This window comes from Gossypium arboreum, chromosome 5 (assembly GCF_025698485.1).
Source record: "Gossypium arboreum isolate Shixiya-1 chromosome 5, ASM2569848v2, whole genome shotgun sequence".
In the NCBI taxonomy this organism is placed as follows: domain Eukaryota; kingdom Viridiplantae; phylum Streptophyta; class Magnoliopsida; order Malvales; family Malvaceae; genus Gossypium; species Gossypium arboreum.
Window position 1 is genome coordinate 18128340 of NC_069074.1, and position 15708 is coordinate 18144047.

Here is a 15708-nt window from a genome sequence, read left to right on the forward strand (position 1 = left end):
CCTAAATAAATTATCACATCCAGCTTATCATATTAAAGCATCTTATTTTCTCTTATTTTAAATATATATAGGGTTACAAATTTATAAACTCTAACATGAAATTAATTATATTTTAATAAGATTTTAGTTTGACAGATTCAATATTTTTATTTTAACATGTTTAATTTTTTTAATTTAACTTGATTGAACTTGAATTTTATTTCACTTAATTAAAATTAAAAAAAATCAAGTTAAATTAAGATGAAAAATAGTACCATCAAAGTTGATAAACTCAAAATTTTTCACTCCTGTTAGTAAATTTGAAACATATGTTAAATAATATTTTATATTTTCCAACAAGCATAAAATTTCTGATTAATACAGTAAAGCCTGTTATTAATATCCAAAAATAAAGTTATAATTATCATCTCCTTCATTCATTTGTAACGTGAAAAAAAGAAAACAATATTTTATATTTACTAAAAAACGAAGACAGAAAACAAAGCCAAGTGGTTTTCGGTAGTTGACACCAAATTCGATAAAATGCCATGATGAATTACTAGATAAAAACATATAAAGCTTAATTTGGCTCATGTAGATGGATTAACGTCTACCGGTCAACATAAACAGTTATTATTGCCACGAGCAATCCTTCATGACTTTGCATTTAAGACCTATAATCTTTCAAAATTAACTAAATAGATTATGTGGTAGTATTATTAACGTGAGCGCATTCTTCATTTTTCTTCATCGCAAGTTTTCCAAGGGGTGATCTCATGTCACGAAGCTGCTTCTCCTTGGAAAGAACTGCTGCTAATCTGTAGATTAATGAAGCAGAAATAAGGCAATATATAGATGACTGTATTTGTGTGTTAAGGCAATAATATAATTACATGTAAGAAACAGTCAAAATGTTAAGTTGTATAGTACCTGATGAGAGCCTCTCCATTGGTTATCTTGCCAGCTGGTTCGAATTGACCATTCTCCAAATTCACTCTGGAAACAGGCTTTTTTAGCAATTCTTCTCCGACTTTCACAAGGTTCTCAAGGTTTTCCTTGGTAGCAATATCCACAGATGATATTTGCTGAGAGAGTGTATCATCCTGCATAATTTTGAGCTTTGGGTCATATATATATATAGATGATATATGCTAGCTGTTCACCAAGTAAGATTTGAACAACAAATCTAAACCTGAATTCGGAGATAACTGTTTTCAGATTGAAGGGCTTGAAAAACGGTGGCAATATGAAAGTCGACCATGTCACTGCTTGCTTGCATGAAAATATCCACCAAAGGAGTAGAGTGCTCACTGGTCAACCATCCCAAAACTCCCCATTTAGCTGCCATATTAGCATGGTACCTCCCTTCTGATTTGGGTGAACCAGTCCCCAAAGATACAACCAGGAACCGAGCGTAGTCAGTGGGCTTTATTGGAAAAAATTCGGGATTCCCTCGAAGTATTTCTTTAGTCACTTCGTTCATAGCCACTAAAGTCTGAAAGAGCAACAAAATTCAGATTGTCACCAGTAATTCGAATAACGTAAATCTCATCATGTTAAAGTGAAATAAATATACCGGGTTATTAGCAGCAACCCCTCCATCGATAAGGTTGAATTCTTTTGTTTTGCCAGTGGAATCTTGGGTTTGAAAATGATGGGCAGGAAGGTAAGTAGGAGCTGCTGAAGTTGCAATGCAAATATCCGACAGTAAAGCATCGGTGCAAGGATGGCTTTTTACCTACACGATGGAAATTTAATAATAAATTCCAGACAACACTAAAAAATGTATTAGACAAAAATGAAACTTTTTCTTGCATTTGTTTCTATTCCATTACAAGTAGTAAATATTATAGTGAACCTCATAGGTGGAGAATATTCTTGGCTGGAGTTGCTTGATGTCAAAAGTTGGGATCACAACGTTAGTCAGGGTCTGGTGCAATTTAGTTTCTCCCAGCTTTTCCCTCACAATATCATGAAGATATTTACCGTCATATTTTGGTCCCATTAGTGATTTGACCACATTAGCAGCTGGTGCAAAAGGAGAACTGTGAAGTAACAAGACAAATCATCTTAATAATTACTTCAGAAATTATTTTTATTAATTATATTCATCTTGAAGAGATTTACAAAATAATGATTTACCTATCTTGGGGAAAGATTTTAGGGCAGTGTTCAAGGTAGAACTCATTGATATCTTTGGCAGCAAAAAGAGGGCGATTCTCTTTTTTGTGATCTGGGGTAGTTAGCATGGCAGTGACGAGGCCACCAGTGCTCGTCCCAGAAATAATATCAAAATAATCAGCCAATCTCGCTTGCTCACCGTCCAGCTTCTGTATATAGCCAAAAACCCAAAATTCATAAGAAAAAAGCAACATATATGGATGATAAAAGCTCCAATCTAACCTTAACCAGGGAAGGATTAATGAGAGATTATATATATGCATGAATCCCATTCCCAGCTATAGTAAGCAAGAAATAAAAAAAGCAAGTGATAGGTTAGCTACCTGAAGCTGAGACTCTAAAAAAGCAAGTAGAGTTCCAGGAATAAGCCCTCTGATACCCCCTCCATCAATGCTAAGAAGAGTAATCAAATTCCCATATGTGGGAGGTTGAAGAGGTGATCTCGGGCTATCTGTGAAGAAGTTGAATTTTGTAATAATATGTTTAGGAATTCCTTCCATGGAGGAAGATAAGAAACTTGTTATTAAGGTTTGTGAGAATGAGAAAGGATATGAACAACTGGTACAGCTATAAGTCATCATACTGTGGGGCATGCAAAGGGTTATTTATCGAGGCGTGGTTTGAAACTTTCAACAACGTTACAATAATCCTAATTCAATCACTTATCTTACCTTCCATTCGTAACATATAACAAATTAAAAGTAGACTTGTAGGTTACACAATTTCTAAACCCTTCAAATATCACAATCACAAATTGCAAGTTTTTCTCTTATTTCATTACTTGTGTGGAATATGAAATCTTAGGGTTAAATTTTTAAAAGAAAATACGGATAAGAAGTCATCGAGGATGACTTTTAACTTTCAGACGTCAATCTGCCTATCAAACCATCACAAATTTGCTGATAATATGAGACCAATCAAAATTAAACTAAGAGCAGCAGCTAAGTTGTGAAAGTAAAACCGTGCAAGTTTCTAATAATATATTTAATTATGGATGTAATATTTATCTTAAAATTATTGAAAATTTTAATCTATTTAAAAAGAAAATAAATTTTAATATTATAAAGAATTTTGATTTGGTGGGCAATTTGATACATAAATTTTGATTTGTTTTAACCATATATATGAAATTTTAATTGTGAGTCGAAAAATATATATATAACTTTAATTATGATTCCATTACACATCTAAAAAATAAATACATTAATTTTTTTATATCGGATAAATATAATTATTTGTATATGTAATATATAAACATAAAATGATGTTATATCAGTGATTGTATTAATAGTTTAAGAAATGCATAAAATCAAAATATATAAAATTGTATATTAAACTAAAATATATAAAATTGTATGTTAAACTAAAGATTTATCTCCTTAAAAATTAGAACAGAAATAAATAAAACCTATGTCAATTCCTCAAACTTTTTGTGGAGTTAAAATTTTCCAATACCAAATAATAATCCATATTTCTTATAATTGTAGCTTCATTAATATCTATTTTTGTTACTGTATCCTTAGATGCTACAGTATCAGTTTTAAAATCCCATGTTTCTTTGGAATTGGATCTTCGAAAACCAAATTATAAAATTTGGGAAATATTTATAATATTTCTATAAACATTTAAAAAATTTTAAAATTTAAATTTTTTATAATTAAAGCAAAAATAAGTAAATAGTAGCTGAATTGATAAAAATTGTAAAAGTTAAGAAGTTAAAGTTGTAATCATACCTAATTTTTAGTAGAGTTAACCAAAAAATTAACAAAAAGGCTGATAACGTGTAATTTGAAAAATAAAAGGGCCATTTTTGAAGAAATAAAAATAAAAAACTAAATCAAGCGAATACATGAGCATAGACCTTGGCCGCTCAAAAATAAAAAAAAGTACTATTCTACCCATATACATAATAAAATTATAAATTAATATTTAGTATAAAATTACACTTTAACTCACAAATAAAAAAAAATTATATTAAATTCCTCCAAAAATATAAAATCATAAATTAACATATAACAAAATTATAATTTAACAGTTAAAAAATTATAATTTGATTTTAAACCCTAAAAGTTTTTTGAATGTGGTAAGTATAATAACTATCCTTAAAGCTTTAACCTTTTGATATAAATACGTTTGCCAACTTTTAGTCGGGTTGACTTTAATTTATCATGGGAGGTTAATTATAGTTTATAGGGTTTGATTTGTTTGATTTATTTAATTATTTTTAATTTTTAGGAGAATGAGAAGGAAGTTATTCAGAAATTGAATTCTTCTAACTTGATTTCAGACATGAATTATTTGTAGCAAATTGAATACAATGTTAGGAAATTAATGACAATATGTACAAATTTGTAAGGAATACTGTATGATAAATTAAAAAAGAAAGAAATAATCCATTACAAATTGACTACTGTAATTAATACACCATCAGCCACGCACACTAATTTTTTTTCTAAGAAAAGAAGGCATAACATGCTACATATATATGAATTTCTGAAATAAAATAATAAAATAAATCAAGCCTAATCAGGGGTAGTTAACAGCTAATTAAATTAAATTTCTGAAATTCCTAAGAAATTAAGAAGATGGATCAGTTGTTCTATGCCCTGCAAGCTGGTGGTTTCCAAGTGGTGATGTCATGTCACGAAGCCGTTTTTCCTTAGATAGCACTTGAGCTAATCTGCAAGCCAAAAATAATCCGAATTAGCACCATATATGGATATACAGTAGACTAATAACATAAGGTGGAACTCAAAGAATATGATACATGTTGGATTAACTATATATATATTTATATACCTCATGAGCGCCTCCTCATTTGTACCCTGATTAGAAGGCTCAAATTTACCATTCTCCAAGTTCACCCTGGAAACTGGTTTTTTCAGCAGATTTTCCCCAATTTTTACAAGATTCTCCAAGTTTTCTTTTGTAGCGATATCCACAGATGCCACTGTCCCACTCAATGTATCATCCTGCAAATTGTTTTTGGCTTGAATTAGATCACATATGTATATGCTAGGTTTCTTTTAAGTTATATATGACTTAGCAGCTACATTTCCTAATAAAAGAAAGAATCTTGATTTCTCCGTCTCTTCAATATATAGATCATATACCTGAATACGGAGATAACTATTTTCAGATTTAAGTGCTTTGAAAACAGTAGCATTGTGAAAGTCCACCATATCACTGCTCGCTTGCATGGAGACATCAATCAGCGGAGTGGAGTGTTCGCAGGTCAACCATCCCAAGAGACCCCATTTTGCGGCCATGTGAGAAGGGTACTTCTCTTCACATTTCTGGGAACCGGTACCCAAGGATAAAACTTGGAAGCGAGCATAGTCGTTTGGCTTTATAGGGAAGAAATCAGGGCTCCCGCGTGTGATCTCTTTGCTCACTTCATTGATGGCTATTAAGGTCTGCAGGAATTAACCCAAATGAACAACATATATATGAAGATTAAGGTTTCTGTGAATTACTTGCGACATCAATTCCATCATTTTAGATAGATATAAATACATACGGGATTATTAGCAGCAACTCCACCATCAATAAGATGGAATTCTTGAACTTTGCCAGTGGAATCCTTGGTCTCAAACTGGTGGGCTGGAAGATAAGTTGGCGCGGCAGACGTTCCTATGCATATATCGGAGAGGAAAGCATTTTTGCAAGGGTTGTTCTTTACCTACAAAATTACATTTATGTTAGGGCAAAAAGAACAAGGCAAAGGAGGAGATTATAATTTAAATATGTAATAATAGGGTATTTGTTGCAGAGTAATAAAACCTCATAGGAGGAGAAGATTTTTGGCTGGAGTTGTTTGATGTCAAACGTGGGGATGAAAACATTTGTCAGTGTTTGCTGCAATCGGGTTTCTCCCAACGTCTCTCTGACAATCTTGTGCAGATATTGACCATCATACTTGGGACCAGTTAGTGATTTCACCAAATTTGTAGCTGGGGCAAATGGGGTGCTGTTATATATAACAAAAAGGAGATATCATGTCAGACTCGTCGTATTCATAATATATCATTTATATGATATTTGTTAGTAAGATTTTTGCTTCGGTTTTATTCTCATCTACAAGTCTACAACTGATCATCAGTTAATTACCAATCTTGGGGGAAGATTTTTGGGCAGTGTTCAAGATAGAAATCGTTGATATCTTTGGCAGCGAAAAGGGGGCGATTTCCGTTATTGGGATCTGGGGTCGTCAGCATGGCAGTGACGAGGCCACCCGTACTAGTCCCAGTTATGACATCAAAATAGTCTGCCAGTCTTGCTTCTTCACCATCCAGCTTCTGTAAATAGCAAAATTAAAATGCATATATATTAACATACAAAATGGTAAAAATGTGTCCAATAATGAATGAAAACAAATTTGTAGCAACCTGAAGCTGAGACTCTAAAAAGGCAAGAATAGTTCCGGGGATAAGCCCCCTAATTCCACCTCCATTAATGCTGAGAACAGTGATTAAGTTCCCGTAGCTGGGAGCTTGAAGGGGAGATTTTGGGCTTGCAACTGCAAAATTGTCGTGTGGGATACTTCCCACTATGATGACTGAGATCGAACGTATTCGGGGTTTGAGCAAGAGAACTAGTAGAATCAGATGTCTAAAAGCTTTACTGGTTAATTAGTATGTTTGATGCTCTCTGGAGGAAGGCATGTCATGGGTATTTATACAGTTGAAGGCAGCACTACTTCTCTCTCTCTCTCTCTCTCTCTCTCTCTTTCTCTCTCATGCATGCTAAATTGAATCATTCAACGATGCCATTAGTCTTCCTGCAAAGCGAAAACGGCTTGCAGTTTCTTGGATAGATCGGCCAAGCTTGGTCGACCGAAATACAATATATGTTATTTCCTAATAGAAAATAATCCCAACTTCAAGGAAACCCATAGGGTTTGAAATAGTGAGCAAATGTACTTTTCTAAACTTGTTTTGTTTTTTTGCCTAAGTCGTCGTATTACTTTTCCATTTGAAACTTCAACACGTGAGAGTGGACCTACTTATGCAACAGTAATTCTTCCCTTCAAGCAGCACCTGTACGGCTGTCGCCATCCACGAGAATTAGTAAACAATTATTGAGGAATTATTCAAGCCAGAAACTTTTAGGAAGGAGATTAAAGTCCTCAATGTTGGCTACACCTTTCAAAGGCAACTTTCGTACGTCAGTAGCCAATGATTAGTACTGTCGCTGGTGTGATAATACTCAAGAGTATATACGTTGTTGCTGTAACCGTAGCAACCTTGTGTTGCATGCGCTGAAAATTTGCAACAATACTGATACGAAGATTTCAACTTATTTTTATCAATGTTCTTGTTTTGTACTTTTAAAAGCCATGAATACTTTCAAATTAACTCGTAGATCTCCACAATTACAGCGTCAAACGCTTGTGGAAAATGGGAAACTTCGAAGCAATTAATTTCACTAAAAAATTGTGATTCATACGGGGCTAAAGCTTTCTTTGTCATCTAAATCATTTTTACTTCTTTTAAATTAGAAGAGTAGTAGGAGAAAGGTCTGCAAGTTTGGAGGGGTAGGGTAGACCCAAATTAGGAGGCAAGTTTGAAGGGTGGAAGGACATGACGGTAGTAGCAACTTCCTCAACCCTGTTTTTCGTAAAACTAACATTGTTTTACATTTTATCACTTCTTTATAATTAATATTTTATCAATATATTCCAACTTTTCATAATTTTTTATAGATGTTTGATAATATAAATTAAAAGAAGATTTTTGATAAATAAAATGTTGGAAATAATAAATAAATAAGAGCTATCTATCACTTAATCGAGAACATTTATAATTAATTTAATTTTATTTATTTTTATGCTATATTATTGTACAAAATTTTATGTTTAAAATTTGAATTTAGATAAAGCGTAGAATATATATATATAGAATCTATATTTATGAAAAAATCTAATTATATTTAGTAATTAAATTTAAGTAATATATCAAATAATTTCAAAACTTAAACTGGATATTTAAATATTCAACACTTACATTTAATTTTTTAGTTTATCAACCAATACCTTAGTTAGAATTTTTTTTAAAAAATATTCTTTTTACAAAGTAAGTTATATTATTAAATGGGGTATTATTGTCATTTTATATTCATATAAATTAATAAAAAATACACATAATGAGATTTGCATCAAGATTATTATGAACTTTAACCTTTCAACTAAAACATTATCTAATTTGTATATAAACTTGCCGATTGAGTTTTAACTTGATTGGCAACGGTATTGTTACTAATGTAGAAAGACATGAGTTCAATTTTGTTGAAACACATTATTCTCTTATTTAAAGATTAGGGAAGGCATCCACCAACACCCGCATTGGCTCAAGCCAAATAGACCAGGAACCAAGTCTTAACGTTAACTTTAACGTCCGATAAATGGATATTACTATTGGTTTAGCGAAAAAAGGCTAAAAATTTTCCTCTCTTGACTTTGTTGCTTTCATTATTATTTTAACATTTAACATTTTCTTTTTGTAAAACATTTTCCACCCAACATATGCAGCGTGCTGCACTTCATTAACCACTTTATTAGATAAAAATGGTGGCTATATTACGTATGCAGATACTGTCATCTTTATCGGTTCTATTTCAAGCACAGCAATATTAATTATGTCATTACATATGTAGAAATGACAAATTCAACGTTGTAATATTACTAATAATGATAGAAGTAGGAGTTGGTTCACGTTTGCCTCTGCAAAAACACTTTCATTTAGGCAAGAAGATCAAACGAGTTGAAAATGACACATTTAATTAATAAGTAAATCACGGATTAATATTTTGATATGATTATAAATATATAATGACACACTTCATTTTCGACTTACGTAATGACTTGATAAAGGCGGGTCTTGGTATGGGATTAACCGTCTACCGTCAACTTAGATCGTCATCATTAACTACCAGCAATTCTACGTGACTTTGCATTGAAGACCACCTACGTTTAAAACTAACTAAATTAGGTCATTGTGTTATTAATCTGAGCGCATCCTTTATTCTCCTTCATCGCAAAGTTTCCAAGAGGTGATCTCATGTCTCGAAGCCGCTTCTCCATGGAAAGAACTTCTGCTAATCTGTGGATTAATAATCTGTAGATTATTATTATGTGTGAAGCAAGAAAAACAAAACCTACATGAAACAGGCAACGAAAAAGTTGTGTATACCTGATGAGAGCGTCCTCATTTGTTACCGTGCCAGCTGGTTCGAATTGACCATTCTCCAAATTCACTCTGGAAACAGGTTTTTTTAGCAATTCTTGTCCGACTTTCACAAGATTCTCAAGGTTTTCCTTGGTAGCAATATCCAAAGTTGACATTTGCTGAGAGAGTGTATCATCCTGCATGATTTTGACCCTTGAGTCATACATACATACATATTTTTAAGAGACAATTTTCTGTTAATATCACCAAGTATGATTTGAACAAAAATCTAAACCTGAATTCGGAGATAACTATCTTCAGAATGAAGGGCTTGAAAAAATCCGGCAATGTGAAAGTCCACCATGTCATTGCTTGCTTGCATGAAAATATCCACCAATGGAGTAGAGTGCTCACTGGTCAACCATCCCAAAACTCCCCATTTGGCTGCTCGATTAGCATGGTACTTCTCTTCTGATTTGGGTGAACCAGTCCCCAAAGATACAACCAGGAACCGAGTGTAGTCAGTGGGCTTTATTGGAAAAAAATGGGGATTCCCTCGAAGGATTTCTTTGCTCACTTCGTTTATAGCAACTAAAGTCTGAAAGAGCAACAAAATTCAGATTTTCACAAGAATAATTCGAATAACGCAAATCCCATCATGTTAAAGTAAATTAGCTATTGATGTGTGCAGTACCGGGTTATTAGCAGCAACCCCTCCATCGATAAGATTGAATTCTTTTCTAATTTTACCAGTGGAATCTTGGGTTTCAAAATGATGGGCAGGAAGGTAAGTTGGCGCTGCTGATGTTGCGATGCAAATATCCGACAGTAAAACATCTGTGCAAGGATCGGTCTTTACCTGCATGATGGCAATTTAATAATAATTCCAAACAACACTAGAAAATGTAGTAGAAAAAATGAAAATTATTTCCTTGTTTTCTTCCATTATAAGTAGTAAATAATGAACCTCGTAGGTGGAGAATATTTTTGGCTGGAGCTGCTTAATGTCAAAAGTTGGGATCACAACGTTCGTCAGGGTTTGGTGCAACCTAGTTTCTCCCAGCATTTCCCTCACAAGGTCATGAAGATATTTACCGTCATATTTTGGTCCCATTAGTGATTTGACCACATTTGCAGCTGGTGCAAAAGGAGAACTGTGAAGTAACAAGACAAATCATCTTAATAATTACTTCAGAAATTATTTTTATTAATTATATTCATCTTGAAGAGATTTACAAAATAATGATTTACCTATCTTGGGGAAAGATTTTAGGGCAGTGTTCAAGGTAGAACTCATTGATATCTTTGGCAGCAAAAAGAGGGCGATTCTCTTGTTTGGGATCTGGGGTAGTTAGCATGGCAGTGACGAGGCCACCAGTGCTCGTCCCAGCAATAATATCAAAATAATCAGCCAATCTCGCTTGCTCACCATCCAGCTTCTGTATATAGCCAAAAACCCAAAATTCATAAGAAGAAAGCAACATATATGGATGATAAAAGCTCCAATCTAACCTTAACCAGGGAAGGATTAATGAGAGATTATATATATGCATGAATCCCATTCCCAGCTATAGTAAGCAAGAATAAAAAATGCAAGTGATAGGTTAGCTACCTGAAGCTGAGACTCTAAAAATGCAAGTATAGTTCCAGGAATAAGCCCTCTGATACCCCCTCCATCAATGCTAAGAATAGTAATCAAATTCCCATATGTGGGAGGTTGACAAGGTGATCTCGGGCTATCCGTGAAGAAGTTGAATTTTGGAATAATATGTTTAGGAATTCCTTCCATGGAGGAAGGTGAGAGACTTGTAATTAAGGGTTGTGAGATTGAGAAAGGATATGAACAAGTGGTATAGCTAAGTTAACATACTGCGAGACATGCAAGTAATTGGGGGGGGGGGGGGGAAGGTATTTATTGAGGCCGAGTTTGGAACTTGCAACTACGTTATGTTAATCCGAATTCAATTTCTGATCTTACCTTCCATTCGTACTAGATTTTCTCTGTGAGTATGGTAATGGTTAGAGATTCAAACCCTAATCCAATCAAATATCCCAATCACAAGTGTAAGTAATTTCTCTCTTATTATATTCAAGCAAACTTGTCGAAAGATAGAAAAATTAGATTTAATTAAAAAAAAAAGGATTTGGAAATCATCGAGGTTGACTATAACTTTCAGACGTCAATATGCCTATCAACCATTACAAATTTGCTGATAATATCTGGCAAATCAAAATTAAGAGGCAGCAAAATTGTAAAGCTGCACAAGCTTTTAATTACATATTTAATTATGCTAGTAATATTTCTTATAATTGTTTCTTAAAAAATTATTTTTAATAACTTCTTTAATTTGGAAGTGAGTGTGACATAATACTTGGCCTCTACTCAAAGCCCCAGTTCACCAATCGATAGTAAATAATTCTAATTCTAGATGAAATTAACTAGCAAAACTACTTACATATATTGTACATTTGCTTGTTTTCAAACGTTAAAAATCAAACCGATGCATCGTTTTTCATTGGTTTTCCTGCTATTGCAGTGAAAATTTTCTTCTTTTTATCAAAATTATCAAAGCATTTACGATGGAGACATAACATAATTTAATGGTTTGGTTATTCTTGTTCTAGTACCTTTTGTAGTAAGAATTTTTACATATTTTTAGGAAACTCTTAAATTTTATCGCGATATTATTGAAATTTGATATCTATAATTGAGTTATGTATCGAACCTTAATTTGATTAATCATATCAATTCTAATTTAATAAAAAATATTATATTTTTAAGTATTTATATTCAATTTTAGTCTTAAGATAATAATTAAATAGGTTTGAACTTGAATTAAGATCACCAAGTCTAAACTTGAATTAAGAGATAACTATATTCAGAATGAAGGGCAATGTACAAATCGACCATGTCATTGCTTGCTTGCATGAAAAAATCCAGCAATGGAGTAGAGTGCTCACTGGTCAACCATCCCAAAACTCCCCATTTAGCTGCTAGATTGGCATGGTTTGTTAACACTTTTTGGCAGGAATTTTTAAGAGATCGAAAACTAGTCTCAAATTATCCATTAATTATCATCGTAAGACTGACGAGTAGACTAAAGTGGTAAAACATGTATTTGGAAGATTATTTGGAATGCACATGAAGATAGAGACACTACAAGAAGTAATTTTTTTAGTGACAATAAAAAATTTCGTTTTTTTGTGGTTGTATACCACATCCTAGGACTCAACCAAACATATAACAGTATATATGAAGCCTTGTATGGTCAAGATCCACCCTTGCATTGTCTCTATTTGGGTGGAGCTTCTATGGTAGTAATTGTGGATATCGGCTTATACTTAAGGGAAGCAACTATGAAGAAGTTAAAATTTTATCTTCAAAGAGCCCGAGATCCAATGGAATCTATTGCTGACAAGAAAAATGAAAGAGAGTTTGATGTGGGGGATATGGTGCATTTGAAATTGCAACCTTGTAAGCAACAATCTGTGAACAGTAGTTAGGAGCTTGCAACCAAATTCATCGAGACCTATCCTGTGGTGGCTAAGGTAGAAAAGGTTGAATAAAAGTACAGTTTTGAGCGAGGTCAAAGGTACACTCTACCTCCCTTGTTTTGCAGTTGAAGAAACAAATGAGGAATATTAGTGGGTACTGATGGCGCTATGGTGAAAGAGGTAGGTGGAGTATTGAAAAGAAGAATAGGTAAAAGTGGCAATAGGGCTTTGATTGAGGTGTTGCACTCCTTGATTTGCAGTAGAGATTTCCTACATTTTTATCCTTGAGGACAAGGATCATGTGCAGCAGGGGTATTGTTGTAAGCAAACATAAAATGAAAATATATTTGTATTAAAGAAGGAATTGTATGAATATGTTATTCCACCTTATTTTTATTACTTTTCACTTCCAATAAGATAATAACAAATCAGATTTTTTTTTCCTAAAAAAATTCAAATATTACTAAAAATGCTAAAAGTAGAAAAAATTAGAGGATCTTTTTTAATTGATATTTTATCACATTGTGATATTTTACATCGTTGAATGCGTCCATGCGAAAACAATTAGATGATGACAAATTTATCAAAGATTGAAATTCATTATTTCTATTCAAGAGCGTATGAATAGTTCCGTAATTTTGGCTAAACGATTGTTGAATCCTTGCGTTGGAATAAATGGAATAAAACAGATTTTTATTGGTACGATCTGACCTATTATCAGAAATCAATTCTGAACTTGATGGATTATTTCTTTTTCTGATATAAAAAATATGAGATTTCACTAAGTCGATTATTAGGAAATCTCGAATCAGACCATTTGTCCTTACTTCAACAAAGGAAGCACAGACCTCTTCGGCGAAAGAACTTTTGTTGTCTTGGTCCCAACTCAACACTAAACAAGTCCGAACTAGTTGAATACTTGTGTTAGAAATTCTCCGAGTCGGTTTGCCATTTCCATAAAGGATATAATTGACAGCTCGAAGTTGCATATTATTTTTTTCCTGAAATGGATCCTGGGGAAAGAGCGTTGCTAAATTTAGACCGTCCGGTATTTCATATGGGGTTACAGGTCGAACCAAAACAAAATACCTTTTCTTGGTAGGTGATTTATCATTCTCTTATTAAAAAGGGATAAAGATGACGTGAAATTATAATTTCATACAATATTTTCTCATTTATATCAATAATAATTAAATAATAATGATACAACACAGTTTTGAACCTTATGATAATAATCCAAACATTGTCGTTCTATCAGACGTAACAAAATATTGAAATTGATTAACTCAACCGTTATAAAAAACTCTTTCTTTAATCTTTCTCTCCTCTCTTATTGACCTAATTATTTCTTTCCAGTACCTTAAACCTAACTATTTTATATTTTAGTAATTTATACATTATAGTTGACAAAGTCTATTTATACAAATAAATTAACAAACTTTTGATTGGTCTAAAACTTTTTTATTATCGAAATCCAATATATATCACCATCTCATTTTCTAGTTTTCACACTCAAAACCAAATTTACTGTTTGGTCTTTCTTCAAAACCTCCCTTCACACCCTTAATTAATAATAAACAATTCCAATTCTAGACGTTATTAAACTTGCAAAACTGTATTACATATACAGTACGTTTCCTTGTTCTCATACGTTAAATAAATCAATTCGATGGCAATACAAATTTTCTTTCTTTTTTTCTTCAAGCCTTTATGATAGAGCTGTAATGGGGTTTTTTGGCCATATAATGTAATGGTTTAATTACTTGGTTTTGCATACCAATCTTGTTATTTTGGCACCAATAAAGAAAGAGCTTACCAACAGGTATATTTATAAATTGTATTATTTGCTCAATTTAGTCAGTTGGATTCAATTAATTTGAGCTTAAATTAGATTTTAGTTTCCTTACTTGAATTCAATTCAATTTATTTGAGCTTGACATATATTTTAATAGTTTTAAGGTTTTAAATTTGAATTAATGATTTGACTTGATTTGATTAAAAAATAATTAAACATTTTTAAAAATAAAACATAAAAAATTTTGGTTCAATTAATTTTTAATTTGTTTATATTAGTTGGTGGATTAACTACCCCAACCTCTTGTTTCAAATCATCTCAATTGATTTTCATTCTAATTTATCCGATTGATCAATCTAATCTCGAACCCTATGATCTTAAACAGATCAATTTCGAATGTTATTTAAATAATAAAAGTAAATCCGATCATTATAAAAAAATTTTAATTATTTTAACGCTTTAAATAGTAAAAGGGTGAAATTTGATTCATAAAACAAAGCGACTAATATTAGGCTGAGTGGGCAATCAATCTTGGCCCAAACAACAAAGAGAAGGCTGTCCCATTCAAATTCAATTCTTTAGACTAGAGCAGCCAAATGGGCTGGCTCGAATCCAGCTTACTTTGAATTTGAAAATTTTTTTGTTTAAAATTTTCGGATTTAAATTTTCAAATCTGGGATCATATCAAGTTGGATGAGCTTTGACGACTTTAAATAATTTTAAAATTTTATAAGTTATAAATATTTTAATTTTTCATTTCATACAACGCAATTCAAATTTATCTTATAAATGGCGTAAATTGTATACATTCGTTAACTTTATTTTATATAAAATAATTAAAGTATTTATTATATGTAAAATTTATTATTTTATGATATTACATGAATTAATGAAACTATTTTTATTGTTAATTATTATATTATATTATATTGACAATTGAATAACTTTTAATTTTTCTTATTAAATTTATAAACCTAATACTCATATTCTAGAATATTTCTTCCAAAACCCAAATATATTATACTAAGTTCAAAACCCAAATAATATACTCATTATTACCCAAACTCAAAATAAACTAATTATAGCCAGAAT

At 32.1% G+C, this 15708-nt stretch overlaps 3 protein-coding genes across 3 annotated transcripts; all 3 read right to left on the bottom strand.

Moving 5' to 3' along the window:
• Positions 1 to 419: 419 nt before the first annotated feature.
• Positions 420 to 2744, bottom strand: LOC108452397 (patatin-like protein 2). Its single transcript, XM_017750179.2, has 7 exons — positions 2484 to 2744; positions 2122 to 2309; positions 1838 to 2024; positions 1556 to 1717; positions 1172 to 1474; positions 910 to 1082; positions 420 to 797 (listed from the first exon to the last, which is right to left on the bottom strand). Exons 1-7 carry the CDS (start codon positions 2739 to 2741, stop codon positions 683 to 685), a joined length of 1386 nt encoding a protein of 461 aa, XP_017605668.2. The 5' UTR covers positions 2742 to 2744; the 3' UTR covers positions 420 to 682.
• A 1764-nt stretch (positions 2745 to 4508) lies between these two features.
• Positions 4509 to 7217, bottom strand: LOC108450947 (patatin-like protein 2). The gene is made up of 8 exons (XM_053027488.1): positions 7162 to 7217; positions 6549 to 6783; positions 6271 to 6458; positions 5944 to 6130; positions 5681 to 5842; positions 5274 to 5576; positions 4960 to 5132; positions 4509 to 4840 (listed from the first exon to the last, which is right to left on the bottom strand). The coding sequence occupies exons 1-8, from the start codon at positions 7215 to 7217 to the stop codon at positions 4738 to 4740; spliced, it is 1407 nt and encodes a 468-aa protein (XP_052883448.1). The 3' UTR covers positions 4509 to 4737.
• A 1668-nt stretch (positions 7218 to 8885) lies between these two features.
• On the bottom strand, positions 8886 to 11202 carry LOC108450948 (patatin-like protein 2). Its single transcript, XM_017748709.2, has 7 exons — positions 10939 to 11202; positions 10578 to 10765; positions 10294 to 10480; positions 10021 to 10185; positions 9622 to 9924; positions 9351 to 9523; positions 8886 to 9260 (listed from the first exon to the last, which is right to left on the bottom strand). The coding sequence occupies exons 1-7, from the start codon at positions 11113 to 11115 to the stop codon at positions 9146 to 9148; spliced, it is 1308 nt and encodes a 435-aa protein (XP_017604198.1). The 5' UTR covers positions 11116 to 11202; the 3' UTR covers positions 8886 to 9145.
• Positions 11203 to 15708: the final 4506 nt, after the last annotated feature.

Excerpts from the sequence above, each read along its gene's own strand:
- LOC108450947 (XM_053027488.1), bottom strand. The coding sequence starts at position 7,217 with ATGGCGACAGCCGTACAGGTGCTGCTTGAAGGGAAGAATTACTGTTGC. Across the intron at positions 6,131-6,270 it reads AAAATCTTCCCCCAAGATTG|CACCCCATTTGCCCCAGCTA; the intron begins GTAATTAACTGA and ends TATATATAACAG. Across the intron at positions 5,843-5,943 it reads AAATCTTCTCCTCCTATGAG|GTAAAGAACAACCCTTGCAA; the intron begins GTTTTATTACTC and ends GTAATTTTGTAG.
- LOC108450948 (XM_017748709.2), bottom strand. The coding sequence starts at position 11,115 with ATGGAAGGAATTCCTAAACATATTATTCCAAAATTCAACTTCTTCACG. Across the intron at positions 10,186-10,293 it reads AAATATTCTCCACCTACGAG|GTAAAGACCGATCCTTGCAC; the intron begins GTTCATTATTTA and ends GCCATCATGCAG. Across the intron at positions 9,524-9,621 it reads ATAGTTATCTCCGAATTCAG|GATGATACACTCTCTCAGCA; the intron begins GTTTAGATTTTT and ends AAAATCATGCAG.
- LOC108452397 (XM_017750179.2), bottom strand. The coding sequence starts at position 2,741 with ATGATGACTTATAGCTGTACCAGTTGTTCATATCCTTTCTCATTCTCA. Across the intron at positions 1,718-1,837 it reads GAATATTCTCCACCTATGAG|GTAAAAAGCCATCCTTGCAC; the intron begins GTTCACTATAAT and ends TCCATCGTGTAG. Across the intron at positions 798-909 it reads AATGGAGAGGCTCTCATCAG|ATTAGCAGCAGTTCTTTCCA; the intron begins GTACTATACAAC and ends ATTAATCTACAG.